Source organism: Thalia democratica, chromosome 1 (assembly GCF_965202585.1).
Source record: "Thalia democratica chromosome 1, ktThaDemo2.hap1.1, whole genome shotgun sequence".
NCBI classification, from domain to species: domain Eukaryota; kingdom Metazoa; phylum Chordata; class Thaliacea; order Salpida; family Salpidae; genus Thalia; species Thalia democratica.
Window position 1 is genome coordinate 57,231,189 of NC_139165.1, and position 15,761 is coordinate 57,246,949.

Genomic DNA, 15,761 nt, shown 5'->3' on the forward strand with positions numbered 1-15,761 from the left:
AAGCTAAAATGGCATTAACTAAAATTCTTCCTTCTCTTACGTTTTTTGATGTAATTACCTTAAACTTTCAGGAAATCTTCTCTGCGATTTTTTAGGAAATTCTGTTGTCACAAAATTGTTAAAAAGTAACTGACAAAAAAATATTTTGCTTATTTTGGTTATATAAATTTTATTGTTTTTAAATTTAGTGACTACAGAACTTTCTAAATATTGCAAGGAACATTTCCTTAGAGTTTGAGGCAATTATCTCAAAAAATCTAGAATATATATTTTTAGTGAGTAAATCTTTTTTTGCTTTTTTAGTTTGTGCCTCCTATAAGGAACCTATTGTAGTCTCTTACTTTGACTGGCTATACTTCAAAAATTGTTATGAATTTTTGAAATGTGTAAAAAGCAACTTGTAGCTTAGTTAAAACTCAACAAAATAAGATCAAATTGTGAAAAAAGTGATTTACCATTCTGTATGCCCTCAAATCATTAAAATTATTTTTGTTAATTATTTAGTTTTATTAGTTTATAACAAGTTATTTTATTATTTTTATAACCACAACTAGTAAAATAGTTTAAAGATATTGAGTTATGTTTATTAGAATAAAAAAATTATTGAAAGTAAACTAACAAAATGTTAGACTTGTGGAGTTTTCAAAATTTTTCACAAATAAATAAAATTTAGGTTCTCAAAAACAGAGAAAAAGTTATCAACTGTTAGAAAAAAGTTTTAAAACTCTAAAAAATAGTAACATTGAAGAACTTGTTAAGTTTTACCATGACGTTTCAAAAGAAAAATTGTTTCTGCATAAAAAGAAAAAGAATTCAGTTGTTGTTGATATAGTAAAATTATTCAAAGTAAGTCGAATATTAATGCATTAAAATTTAATTACTTTTGTTAAAACTAATAAACAATATATGATACCAATCTGTGGTGTAAATTAAATGATATTTTAAAAAATGTAAATGAAAAATTATATCAATTTAGTGTTTTTCAAGTATTTTTTTGTTGTTTTATAAGAATACATACTCTTCTAGTTTAAACTCATATATCCCAAAAGTAACTTTGGATTTCATTTAGCTGTGTGTAGAAAGCGAGTATAGCTAAGGCTATAAATACTATAAATATAATTTAAATTTGTAGAACCTTCCCTTATGAACTTATTTTTACTAATTAGCTGACATAAGCTCATATTTTCTACACATTGAGCTTTAAAAGAATTTTTTTGAATTTGTGAATTAAAGTTTAAAAATAATAATTTCAATTTAAACCTACTCTTTAAGCAGTTTGAATTCTTGTTGGTTTTATCTTGAAATTATTATGTATTATTATTATCAAATAATGCCAAAAGGGGGGTTGACAATTTTTTAATTTATTTTTGTCGATAAATTTTTTTTTTATAATCTGTTCTGACAGATTTTTATGAATTATGCAAGGAACATCTACTGAAAGTTAGAGGCAGTTAGCTCAAAAAACATAGGAGGAAATATATTTTTAGTGATTTCTATTTATTTGCTGTTTAGTTTCTCCTCCTATAAAGAACCTATTGTACTCTTTGGCTATACCTAAACTTTTTTTATAAAATAAAGTCAAGTTGTGAAAAAAGTGATTAAGGGCATGGGGGGTTAAACATTAAAAAAAAATTAAATTTTGTCTTTTTTTTTTAGATAATTAAGTAATTACTTGTTACTTATTACAGCTTGTTAAAATTCAAAGTAATTTTTGAGATATAAGCGATCAAAGTTAGAGCGTTCAACAGGTTCTTTATGGGAGGCACAAACTAAAAGGGCAAACATAGACTATTATACTAAAGATCTACTTCCTCTTTCAGTTTTTGAGCAATTGTTTTGAACCATTCTCAGATTAATGTTGAATATTTTTTTATGAAAAAGATTTTTAAATTTTGGTCTAAAATTTTTTTTCATAAAGTTGCTTTGTACAAGTTGTTTGCAATATTGAAAAATTAACTTCTTGAAAATTGCTTTAATAATGAAGGAGAAGATATATTATATTTTATTGAATTTTTTGAAATTCTGAGAAAATCAGCTTTGAAAGTTTTTGTTTCCATACAGTTTTATCAGATTTTTTACTAAACTGGTTATATAACAAAAATTAGTTGAACTTTTTGTTATATAAAAGTACTATAAACTCCAAGCTTTAAAATAAGAGCCAGTGTTAATTTTTTGTAAAAAACAACACAAATTTGAACTCTCGTATGCCCTTGATTGCTGAAATCTAGTACTTAATTGTCCAGTAAGTTACATTCCTAAACAATAAGTTTAAATATTATTTTAAGAATAATGTCAAAATAATGAGTTTAATAAAAGTATTTATACAAAAATAAAACAGTTTTATTTTCTTTCTAGGAAATAGCAGATTATGAGTTAGAGCTTATATGGAAGAATTTGAAGGAACAAACTCATGAAGCTATAAAACAATTTATAGATTTGCAAAAAAATCATGATAGTGTAATTTTTAGTTTATTTATTAATGAAGCATAAATATTTTAAATTATTACTTAAGCTGTTATTGCTTACTTTTATTTTGATTAATGTTAAGGTAGTTTTTCTAATTTAATTGTTCTATTTAAACTACTTATTTAATAATAAGTTTTATATGTGTTTAACAGAATCAAAGTTAAAATAAACCCAAACTTTTCGTATTATAAGGTTTTGTTTTTAATCACTTCTTTTGATTTTTACCAGTTTTTTGTTTCAACTTAGTATAGATATTTGTTTTACTACAGTATCTAAAATGTTTATGCATTAAAAGTTGATTATACTTATTACCCTCTTAGAAGTTACCGCTTTTAGTTAATGCTCAAGTATAATTACTATTCTTAGTTTTTACAAAAAGTCTTTCATTTCTTTTTAAACTCCCGATAGTTTTAATATTTGTTTATAGTATCTAGTTATATACAATGAATTATTTTAAAAATTCAAACTGTAAAGTTTAAACTGTTTTATAAATTTCTTATTAAGTTTAAATTTTGTAGATACTTGCACATTGGAATTCACTTTTTGTTTGTGTTAAGACCTAAGGATGCAGTAAAATAATTTGTTTTACAATTTGTTCTTGTTTTTTAGATTTTCAAAACTTTAGGAGTTGCTTTCTATTATTTTGAAAAAATCAAAGTAATTTTGAGATATAGATAGCAGGTCAAAAATATAAATCTCACCCTTTTTTGCGAAAAGCTAAAACTAAAACGGAAATAAAAGATTAATTTATTGAAAAACTTTCCTCTTATACAGTTCTTAAGCATTTTATAAAACTTTCTCAGTTTTTTATTCTAAAAAATAAATCTTATTTACATTTAATTATTTAAAATAAAAATTTTATGTTTACAAATAAAAATAGAAACTTTAAGTATTTTTTCATATACTTTTTTTCTTTTTTTTACAATTTCCTTTAAAAATTAATACACATCATACAAGAAACTTAAAAAAAAAATTTTTAGGTCCCTAGCTTAAAAAACCTTGTAAGAGATTATATTTATATGGAATACTTTATTTTTACATTTCTTTTTGCGCAAGAACCTGCTGAACTCTCCAACTTTATCCATTATATCTCCAAAGTTGCTTTTAATTAAAAGAATTGAAAGCAATTTCTAAAAAAATTTAATGTTGCACGCTACAGCCTTATTATTTAGTTAACTAAATATTCCATATAAAACTAAATTATTATTTAGTTTTATATGTATATTTAAAATTAGTTTTATTTCAAGGTTTAGTTTTAATGACAAAATTTTAGAAAGCATGTTACTTACGTACTATTTAAATTATAATAATTAAATTTAATTCAATAACATTCAAATATTTTTACATAAATGTGTTTTATCCTATTGAAAATAATATACTTAATGTTTAGGTTGAAGCCATCTCAAAATTGTTAGACTTTTTTGATTTGATGTGTATTTTTACTTTTGCCTGCATTGAACTTGAAAATATCCCTGAAGAGTTTGTGATGGTTGTTATTTTCCTACATGGTATGTAGTTTTATTTAATTTTTCATGACTTTTAAAAGCTAGCCGTTAAAAAATATTTTAGCTCAAGCTTTGTTACCAAATACTGTTATTTTTAGTAGTTTATTACGATTTTAAATGCTAGTTTTTATTTTTATAATTAAGAAAAGACTCTTTTCTTTTACACGTTATTTAACATTTTTGTTTTATAATTCAATTAATTTAAATATAAGGTGTGTTTTTTGAAATTCCTTCTAATTAATTTTTCTTGATTTAACACTTTGGTCTAGTTTTTTAAGCGAATATACTTTCAGGTTGCCTGCTAGATTTTGAGAATTACTCATTTTGTTTAGCAAGTAACGTGTGTGTTGTTTGCTTTGAGTTTTATACAAGACAGATAAATTCTAATGTGGATGTTTGTTCTCACGTACTTATATTTTTCCTTAGTCTGCTCTTACAAAAAAACTTTGCTACTAAACAAGTGAGCTTTTGTAAAATAAATTTATCTTTTAAGTTTCTTCATATATATTATATTATTACATTTAGTGTTGATTTTTGTGTTTTTACTCCTCATGTGTCATCTGTTTAAGCGGCTCAGGTTTTGATGCATGAGTTCAACGTTGCACAATATAAAAAAAATAAAAAAATAATTTAATCACCTGAGGCTAAAGAGCAGGGTCAATTTTGCAAAAATTAGCATTAGTTCTTGCTTGAATGTATAATGTATAACGTGTTTATTTTTTGATAATTTCTATAAAATAGTAGTTTTAAGGGCATTGGGGGGAGGGGGTTAAAATTTTTTTTTACAAATTTAGTCTTATTAAAAAAAAATTAGATAAGTTGATTGTTACTTTCTACCGCTTGTTAAACCTCAAAGTAACTTCAAGATATAACCGATCAAAATTTGAGCTTTCAATAGGAAACAGATTTTTTTGTAATTCTTTTAAGTTTGAAAATAAGATTATATTAGAAAAAATGTCTAGTGTATACCTAGTGTAATAAAAATTTTGTATGGTCTTAAAGTTTAGTTAAAATAGAAAAATGCAAAAATTCTATAATATTATCACACATTAAAAAAAGTATTGCACTAGTTAGTAGTTATAAATAAAAAAAAATCAATTTTTCAAATATAGCAGCCATTTTCGTTGGTAGTTATAAGCAAGTACATAGTTTCAATGAAAGATGTGCTGCCTGTCTTACTCAAAGAAAAGCAAAGTTTAAATTCGAATGAATTCGATGATCCAGCTACCGTACAACAGCTTCATAGTAGTTCAGATTCTATTTCCAATAGTTTAGGCCATGAAACTAAGCAGGTTTTTTTTTATATATTTAGTCTTTTATATATACTTTTATTGATGATTTACGAAATTCCAAGGAATTTCGTAAGTTGCTTCTTTTAAAACTGAAATTTAATAAATTTGAAATTTAGTCAATAAACTTTCTATTAAAAGTTTAAAATTTTTTAGGAACTACATGAAATTATAACAGCACTTTTTACTCAAACTTCGGTTGTATCGAATATAAATTGTAGAAAGTTTCTAGCTGCCGCCTTCACCACTACCAGTATAGTAAGATAATTATGAATAGTATTATTTAAAAAGTATTTATTGATTATAAATGAAATTAATACTTCTTAGGTTTAAATGCTAATGAAATTACCAGTATTTTTATATTATCCGTAGATTTTTTGTGCATTAAAGTGTTTTTCCTACAAGTTATTTTTCAATACACTATGCAACTTGACATATGAAAAAAATAAAGGATATTTTTTTTGAAAGTTTGCAGCCAGAAAGCCTCAGAAGGTTCTAGCGCATTTAGAGCTTTAAACCAACATTAAAAATTCTGTTTTTAATAGAAGCTATGTAAGTTGGCGCGATGGTTGCAAGGGTTTTTGCATTGATATAATTTTTATGTCTATATAAACTGAAAATCAACCTCCCGAAAAACCATTAAAAAACTACTTATACTTTTAAATACTTTGTTTAATTTTTCATAGTTTAAAATAGTAATACAAAGTTTTATTAAATAAATTAAATTGTTAGTTTTATTAAATATTTATGTGTTTTTTCCGCAAAAAAAGAAACACTTTTTTGTCCTAAATTAAGTAAACCTTGATAGATTAAGGTACTTTTTGTGCAATCTGAGCATATATCCGTATACATTACAAAAAACTGTTAATTTATTTAATTTCAATTAAGTTATATGTTTTTAGTTTTTTAGACATTCTTAGCAGACGTATTCTTTATAAAAACTATATAGTTAATAACCAAATGTACTTGTTTAATAAAGTTTAATTGATTAATTTCAGTAGATAAAGTTCTTTTTAATTATTAACATTTTAAATTTGATATTTACATAGAATTTAAAAGCTGCTGTTACAAAACAAAAAAATATTAAAGTATAAGTTCAACTTGCCTCATTTAAAATTTTAAAGACAAGATTTATGTAAAGTTCTCAAATCAGTCAGGACACAGTCAATTTTTTACTTAAGAACTGTATTCTGCATCAGTAGTTATAAAAAATCATACGATGGTTAGAAAAATCTACAAGTTTATTGCATACTAGTTTAGTTCAAAACGCTTTCAGACAAAATTCCGTCTTCAGTTAACTTTTTTATTTTATCAGAGTTCTATTAGTTTATCATAAGTTCACTGGAGACAGATTTTTGTCTGAAAGCGTTTTGAGATAAACTAGTATGCAATAAACTTGTAGATTTTTCTCACTATCGTATGACTTATTATAATTAAAAATTTAAAACATCCCTTTTTTAATACAAAAAAGAATTGATTTTTTTTGGGAGACTTCTACGTTAAGCCTGATAACTCTTACACACTTTAAAAATGTTATTGATATAGTATTGGATTACATAAAAAATAATTTTGAAAAAAATTACTGTTGTTGATGTTATACAAAAAATAGTTCGTTTGTCAAGTTCAGCGTGATTCTTGCCCACTGTTTTACGTTAATAAGTATAAATTAGGTTGTTAATATTATTAAGCACTGAATATTCTGTTCGAAAAATAAGCATAGTGTAATTATAAGCTTAGTATCTGTACAATCAACAAAAACATCGGCGAAAGTCAGCAGGGTCTAATGATTGAATTGGTATGATCAACCCTTTTTCTTAGTATCTGTATTTATGTTTTGTTTAGTTTATAAGAAACTGGCTCTAATGGCAGCATCATGAATTTGTCTTACTTAGTTTTAAATTTTTAGGATAGCGTCCTGTTTATAAATGCAACATTAGTTTTATTAAATTTAGATTATTTTTTTTTATTTTAAAGAGTTCAGGGTGGCCACAATATCCTAAATTTTTCTATGTTCACGAATTACAGTATTTTAAAGAAAAAAGAAAACAATTCTATTAAATTTAATATTTACTTGAGAAAATATTTTTTGCTTATGAGTTTTGGAAAACAACATTTATGTTTCCTCTAAAAATTTATTATAATTTATCGTTAACTCAAGTTAATTAGCTAAAAAATTTTTCACAACAAGTTATAAATATAAAATACATTTTTAAGTCAAAATTTACAAAATATAAGAGTTACTATATCAGTTTAGTGTGTAATATGTATAACTAGTTTTAATTTTGTATTATGTCAGGTTTAACTAATTACTAACAAAATATAAAGCCTTAATTTAGCTAGATTTATGCTGCATAACTTTTCAAAAAGTTTTTTGAAAGTTTTTGATGTGGTACCGTTTAAATATTAGGATTTAAAAATGACATAAGTTTTATAATTTTTTTATCATGTAACACATTTTATACTAGTGTTTTACCGAATTCGACCGAATCTTCATTTAAAAAAGTTATCCGGATCTTAACAATAGTTATTTATTTTATTTTTTAATAATATTATTTTTAAAATCTCCTGTTGAGTTTATTAATTTAGAACAGTTAATATTTTGAATTTCCAAAAGCTTTATTTTTGTAGATAAGGGCATAACTTCTAAATATATTTATAAAAATGTGAACAAATTCTTAAAACACTTGTTTCACCCTGGTAATTGTATTTATTATTTATAGAGTCAATAAATTGTGATAAATGAGTGCTTTGAATTCGTTATTGTAAGCAGTAGAATAAGTTATTTTACTTAGCCTTATTTTTTAAACAACTAATAACCTTTTATTTAAATATTGTCCATGATAATTATTAAAAAAAATCAAGAGAGCGTAGAAAGGAAATTTATTAAAAAAACTGTATTGATTTGATTTAGAGTACAAACAAATCCATCAACTTCTTGTTTGACCTATATTCTTTTTTCACTACTAAATTGATTACGTAAAATATTTAGAATGTATTTACTTAATATAGAGTAAACTAGATTACTAAATAATGTCTTAAAATTCTACTGATTGGACAGACACTAATGGAAAAAATTCATTTAAACGTCGCTCATCATTTGACAATGCATAATCCTCCTTTAAACTTTGAAACTGTTGGTTTGTTATATCAACAAGCTTGGTTTGCATGTACAGATGAAAATATGAAAAAACACTTTGAAGATTTTGCAGTCCAGGACCTTATGTACAAGTAGTGTTATCTGTTTTTCTTGAATATGAATTTTACCTAACAAATATTTTATATTCTTTATCTGTTTTAATAGTTAAATAACTTAAATTATAAAACATAAATCAAAAAGTATTAACATTTTACAAATGAAGTTTAGTTTTTAACCAGCAATTTTTTATTTTAATATTTGTTTCTAATAGTTTTCAGCCAACAAAAGACTTCAATTACTAAACTAGACTGAGAAAATACTTTATAGTTTTAATTTTCTACTAAAAATCTTGTTTGCTGTTTAGAGTTTTCTTTTGTATATGATATCTGGCTTAATTATTATGTCCATGAAAAATAAGTCTAACTGCTACCTAATTAATTCAGTATTGATGAGTAAATCGTTATTTTTTGTTTTTATATATTGGTATTTTTACAAACTTTTTTAGTTATTTGTGATCGTAAAGCTAATGTAATAAATATAGTATAAAAGGAATTAAATGATAAACGTTACAATGCTCGTAGTTTAAGGCCATGAAGCTTGTGTTTTGTAAATTGATCTAATTTTTAAGCGTTTTACTGTATGTATGATATTATTTTATAGCTTAAAATTTTCAATTAGTTTTCAAGATTGAGAGACTAAAACATAAGGGTAAAATGTTTTTTATGTAAGGTATAAATTACAAAGAAACAATTAAACTTACATCTATCTGTTACAGTTTTCAAGCCTTTAATATTTAATTTTAAACTAAATATAAAATTAGTTTAGAGAAATAAAATTCCATTTTAAGGTAAAGCTCTCTATATATTTGTTATAATAATTTATATGTTTTTCTAAAATAGCGTAAACTTAAAAACAATTTGTAATATTTCTAAAATAATTTAGATTGCTCTCTTTAATAAACCAGGAAAAAGATTTCTTAAGGTTATTTTTAAACCTCGAAAAATTCATGTTAACGATTCAAAAAGGTTTGACTAGCTGTTATCAACCCAGATTATTGTAAGGTTTATTAAAGTAGTTATGATTCACTTAAAAGAGAAATATACTGCGGCTTCTTCTGCGCACGCCTATTTTAGTTAGTTGTCTTACTGTTAGTGAAATCTACTTGATACCTTTTTTGTCTTTTGAAATTTGCTATTTAATTACTACGACGTAAATTAAGTTTAAAATAAATAAAATTGTAAGTGAAACTACACAAAAAATAAAAGCTAATAATGTCTAAACGCATAAAAAAGTACACTCAAAAAAAAAAAAAACGATAAGATAACAAGAACAGTAGTTATACCTAAGTTTTCTAGATACTTCAAATTTTTACAATAAAAAAAACAATTCTAATTTAAAGTCTGAGCAGTGAGCAGTTACATAACTGTGATGAATACAGATGAGTAGATACTTCTTCCTTCCAAACGTCGTTCTCTAAATGATGTTGTCTAAATATTTTTTCATTCTTTATTTTATTATATTGTAAATAAAACACACGATTTTACTACATAACTATTTTTAAAAATGATATTAACATAATTTTTTTTTGGTTGGACCCTTAATTGCTTTATTGTAGTTTTACTACTTTTTTTTGTTTTTTATCCTTCTTGTAAAGATTATGTAGATGCTACATAGATTAGTTGAAATATTGAGTTGATTAAATATCAACAGAGCAGTACGCACACCCCGGGGAAAAAGTTACAGCTGCAAGTCTCCATTTCAAGAAGCCAGAACTTTATTACAAAGTTTGTTTAGACACAAAACATCGATGCAATTAAAGTATATGGGTGCACGTTTATACGAGCCGTTTATTTGGAGGGCTATGCAGGTATTTTTTACATGTATTTTTCTTTATGAATTTTAACTGCTTTAATATTGGGAGGTAAACGTACTGCTTACGAAATAATGCTTGCAACCAGGTAGCTTGAACGATTGTGTAACGCTACATTTTCCTCAATAGTATATTTTATTTGTATTTTTAGTTCATAACGATCTTGCGTTTATCCTCTGATAACCTTTGTTAGTTTAGTCATAGATGAATCAGAAGCATTATTTGAGGAAAATTTAAGCGTTACGAATTCGTTCACGCTAAGTCCCTGCTGACCAATGAAAAATTATCCATATAATTTATATAGCAAAACTATAATCCAGCATTTTAAATTCGATTAGTTAATATTTATTTTGTAAATAACAGAAAACCAAATTTTATTTTTATTTTACCTTATTTACTGTATACATTATTATATTATTTGATTTTATGTTTTATTTTGCTCATTTTTTTAAAGAACTAGGATTCAGTCACGATTAAATATTTTGCGTTTTGGTTAAAAGTTGTTTATGTGGTTAAGGTATTGATAATACATATATAAATTTTCAATAACTAATTTTTCAAATACAGTAATTTCTCACAATTTTAAAGAGTATCAGGCATGAGTTTTATAGTTTTTTTCATGAGTTTGAACTATAGTTTTTTTTTAATTATCAACAACGGTGACATATTTATAAATTTTTATCAAATTGATCAGTTTTTTGTTGTTAATTTACAAAAAGTAACAACCAAAACAGTGATTAAGGTTTTAAATTTAAATTTTGTTTTCGTTTTAGGCCGCAAATCCAATAGTACGTGCAAACGCTATTACGCTATTGGTAGACAAATTTCCGCTGAGGTTAGACTCGAACACCCATGTTCAACAGGAAAATTATATTGTGAAGCAAGTAAAGCAAATAGGTGATGCTCTTGAAGATCCCTGTCCACAAGTCAGAATTGTAGGTAGGTAATATTTTTTAAAACAAATTTTAACAAGGTCTTGAGCAAAAAGACATTTTTTTTCTGTTATCTTTAATTTTAACTTTGAGTTCTGAAGTTTCGAAACAAGTTAAATAGACTTGTTAAATATTTTTATAATCTAGTATCTGAAGTATAAACAAATCTAAGTATTTTACGTTATTTGTTTTTTAAGCACGAAAAAGGTCATACCATGTTATATATATTGAAATATTGTAAAGCCTATATACTTTGCCAAAAAAGCAGTATATTCTAAAAACGTAGTTTTAATCATAGATTGTATTTAATATTTTTTATAAAAAATATAATTAAATTATTAAATTGAAAGTATTGTTTTTACAGTAAGAATATTTTTAAAGGTTTTAATTCTGTAACAATTTTTGTTAATAAAATGAAAATGTTTTTTTTTTGTATACAAGTTAGTTACATCAATAATAACTTTTATTTGTTAAGACATAATCAAAGTGTTTTTTGGTTTTTAAATTGTCATCAAATAAATAAACAACCAAAGGATTCTTTTTTTAATCTACAAATCTACAAGAATTAGAGTTTTCAAAATTTATTTTATTTTTACTCCCAAGTTTATTGAAGATCATCGTAACACTTTCAAAAGTACTATAAATTTTAATGTGCAAAACAAACTTGTAAGATTAAAAACAAAAAGTCTTTAATTATTAACTAAAAATAAATACTTAAACACAAAAACCTGCGAAAAAAGTTTATTTTTAATCTATTCTAAAATATTTTTAGCATTGTATGGAATTTTTGAAATTTTCAATTTATATTGGAATATTCTTGAAAGTTGTAACATAACTAAGATATTCCAAAACATATATGGAAAACTCTCTTTTGATGTAGCTTCAGAAGAAATAAGAGAAGCTGTTCTCATTGTTAGTTGTTCTGTGATCTTGTTGTTAATTCATAGTTTAGTTGTATTTTTCTTATGATAAGTTCTATGCAATTTTGGTAGTGCATCATCACTTGATGAATAATTTGTTATAATATAATAATTATAACATTATTCTTCTTTTAAAGAAATTATAGACTTACCAGTACAAGTGATAATAAAAGTATTTTTTTAAAGTCGGTGATTCTAAAAGCAAATAAACAACTAATGCGAATTTAAACTTTTTATTTTAAAATACAGAATATATTATAAAAATTTATTAAATAACTAAATTAGATATTGTTAAGTATTTAAATAAGCTTTTTACTCTGGAATTTAAGTAATTTTTAATAACCAATACAAACAATTATATAAAATACAAAATACAAACTAATCAACTTCAAGAATCATAAAACTATAAAAATAGTAATACCTAAAAGTTTTAGGTCTTTATCCCAAAAACTTATAAATTTTTATAAAGTTATAATTTTTCTTAAATATTTTATACAACTCAGAGAAATTTGACAGTAAAATGATTGCTGTCCATACATTTGCATCAAAAACTTTTTGAAAAATGGATATATCTCAAAAATTAATTTTAATATTCTTAATATATAAAATCTGACTTGTAAATTATACTTCAAACTTTTATAAAACATTTAATGTTAATTTTTAAACAAACAACTTTATCCCCATTTGCCCTTAATGATATAACAATGCTCACAAAGTTTAAAATATATACATTGTGATTTATTTATTTTTTGTTAACAAAATTAATATTGAACTAGTTTAATTTTATAAATTACCGTCATAAAAAGCATTGTGTTTTGTTTGAAAAACATTAAGATTTTACACAAGTTACACTAACTAAAATTGTATTTTATATTAAACACTGCTGAGTTTTTTTAATACATAAGTAATTAAAATTGTTTTCAATTTTTTTGTCTTTCAAATCGAGTTTCATATTTTAAAAAACGTATATATATTTAACAAATCTTTATCATAAAAGTTTATTAAATGAATTTATTCTTTCAAAAATTTATTTTACAAACTAAGTTTCGGTCAAAGACCTCGTCAGTGCTTAAATAAGTCTAAAAAAGATATGTGACAGTCATGGAAAATAGCATTTAAACAATTAAATTAAAATAAAACCAAACTTTTTCTCCAAATTTTGACTTAAGAAATTTTATAAGTAAAAATTTGGAGTAAAAATTTGGAGTAAAAATTATTTAATTGTTTAAATGCTATTTTCCATGACTGTCACATATCTTTTTTAGATTTATTTAAGCCCTGACGAGGTCTTTGACCAAAACTTAGTTTGTAAAATAAATTCTTGAAAGAATAAATTCATTATTTCTCCTCCAGTAGTTGAGATCTCTCTATTTGTTTTTTTTAAAACCAAAACATATAATCAAATTTTATTATTTATTTAGGGAACAAAATTTCTGCTCACCAACGGAAGTTCCCATACGATATTAAGCAAGTTATTACCTAACTTAAAAGCTATGATAAATGATTCAAGTGAAAAGGTCAGAACAGCTTACGCTGACATGTTACTTGCAGTTCAGAAAACTGATACTATTATGGTAAAAATTTTATTATTATTGTAGGAATATTCCTAAAAAAAAAATTCTAGTTGAAATTTGTGTTATAATCAATTTAGTTAAAAAAAGTATTGTTGTAATATCTTACTTACTAACTTACACACATTTAAGTTATCATGCTTTATTTTTAATTACTACAATAAGAAACTGTGTAGTCTAGCAGGTAACTAGAAATATAAATAACTTGTACAATTATTAAATTTGCTTGATATAAAATATATTTTATGAAAGTGTACTACATAATGTGTTTATAAAACAGATTGATTTGTTTTCATCTTTAAGTTCTTTGCAACGTTTTCGTTTTAAGACAAACATTTTTTATTAGTACTTTTCAAAATTTGATTTCAGTTTGCTTAAACTAAGAAAAAGTTGAAGTAGCAAAACATATATCTTGTTATAAACTAAACTAGAAGTATTTACAATGATTGAAAATTAAGTTTTCAATATTTTCTGAGTTAATTAATCGTTTTCTTAAACTTAAAGCTCTACTTGACACTGTTTTTAGTTTGTATTTTTCAAAACAAATTTACTCCAATCAAAAAATAAAACAAATACTTTTCAAACGAATTAACAATTAAAACAGTTTTATGATGTGTGTGCAATTGACATAATATTCAAGCAAATAGAGAAGGACAAACCAACAGTTTGTAGGAGATTAAATCAGTTACTAATTCCCAGCTATTTTCCTCAAGATCAACCTTCACATGTTTGTTAAATTTATATAATGATAAATAAAATTTATTTGTACAGCTTTTAGATAAAGTTGACTAGTAAAAGATTATCTGTTAAGTAAATTTTTGTTGATTCTATTAACTTAAAAAAAAGTTTAGTTTTTTTGTTAACATGGTTTAATTATTAATGAGTATTTTTATTTCGTTATATATTTTTTTTACTTTAAAATACATTAAATGAAAAATGGTAGTAACTAACACTTTTTGTGCCAATACTTTCTAATATTGAAGATAATTTATTTACATAATGATAACATACATTAATTGTTTTACTTATATTCATGTATCGTCAATCTTAAAATAATAATTGCTCAAAAAAAAAAAACTAACCATATCTAATATTTTCTAAAATCAATATGTATTTAGATAATTTTTTTGTCATAAATTGGTTTTATTTACCAACATAAGTTTAATAAGTTTGTTATTTTTAAAATGTTAGTTTTTTTTAGTTTAAATATTAATTTAAAATAATAAAAACTAACATTTAAAAATTTAATTTGGATAAAAGTAATCATTGTCAGCTAGGTATTATTGATTCAATAGCGACCAAAAAACCAGTCTAATTTTAAAAAATATATTAAGTTTAAAAATTGTTGAAGATTTTTTTAACAAAAAGTACTCTATATGCTCTTACTAATTAGTTGTTAGTTATAATGATTAATATTTTGTTTACTAAGTTAAGTTTAAACTTTAGATTTTTTGTAAAACTAAATTTTCGTTCATGATTACGATTTTAATTTAAGTAACTGATCATGTTTATAACTAAGTGTAAATCTTAAATTTAATAAAAAAAAGTAGCTAGTAGATGTTTTTAAGTGTTAGTGTTTTATACATATTCTGAAATATCTATTATATCACTTTTACTCATGTTTTATTACCGTTTTATTTTAAAAGCATAAAATCTAAATACTAAAAAATGTAAAACTTTTTATTAAAATCTTGATTAAAAATTTAGCTACTAGAAATAAAAGCACCAAAGAGCGTAAAATATTTATATGAAGTTATAAAGTTCCTTCTGAAATGTTATAAACACAAATGTATTCAATAATAATACTGATTATGTTTACGGATTTAAATAGTACTGAGCTCTTAAATATGTGGTCTCTAAGTACATAAGCTAAACTGACTCCTTACTTACGAGTAGCTTTACAGTACTAAACTAAAGTCTTACTAAAACTTAATTAAAGTAACTTATGTTCCTAAGTTATAAATTTTGATACATTCAGAATCAATTTTAAGTACTTTATTAACAAAATAATAGTTAAAGTTAGTCTGTTAGAAACGTTTATAAATCACTACACAAGTAAAATCCATAAAAAG

General features: G+C 23.6%; 1 protein-coding gene across 1 annotated transcript in view; it reads left to right on the top strand.

The window, feature by feature from the left end:
- The first annotated feature begins 2,394 nt into the window (after window positions 1-2,394).
- LOC145837819 (condensin-2 complex subunit G2-like) overlaps window positions 2,395-15,761 on the top strand; it is a 35,181-nt gene continuing 21,814 nt past the window's right edge. The window contains exons 1-11 of the mRNA XM_082945273.1: window positions 2,395-2,457; window positions 3,857-3,974; window positions 4,265-4,431; window positions 5,084-5,263; window positions 5,417-5,518; window positions 8,319-8,488; window positions 10,107-10,263; window positions 11,040-11,205; window positions 11,971-12,110; window positions 13,540-13,692; window positions 14,294-14,416. Coding sequence (XP_082801399.1) covers window positions 3,896-3,974; window positions 4,265-4,431; window positions 5,084-5,263; window positions 5,417-5,518; window positions 8,319-8,488; window positions 10,107-10,263; window positions 11,040-11,205; window positions 11,971-12,110; window positions 13,540-13,692; window positions 14,294-14,416 — 1,437 coding nt within the window. The 5' untranslated portion in view covers window positions 2,395-2,457; window positions 3,857-3,895. The remainder of the gene's footprint in view (window positions 2,458-3,856; window positions 3,975-4,264; window positions 4,432-5,083; window positions 5,264-5,416; window positions 5,519-8,318; window positions 8,489-10,106; window positions 10,264-11,039; window positions 11,206-11,970; window positions 12,111-13,539; window positions 13,693-14,293; window positions 14,417-15,761) is intronic.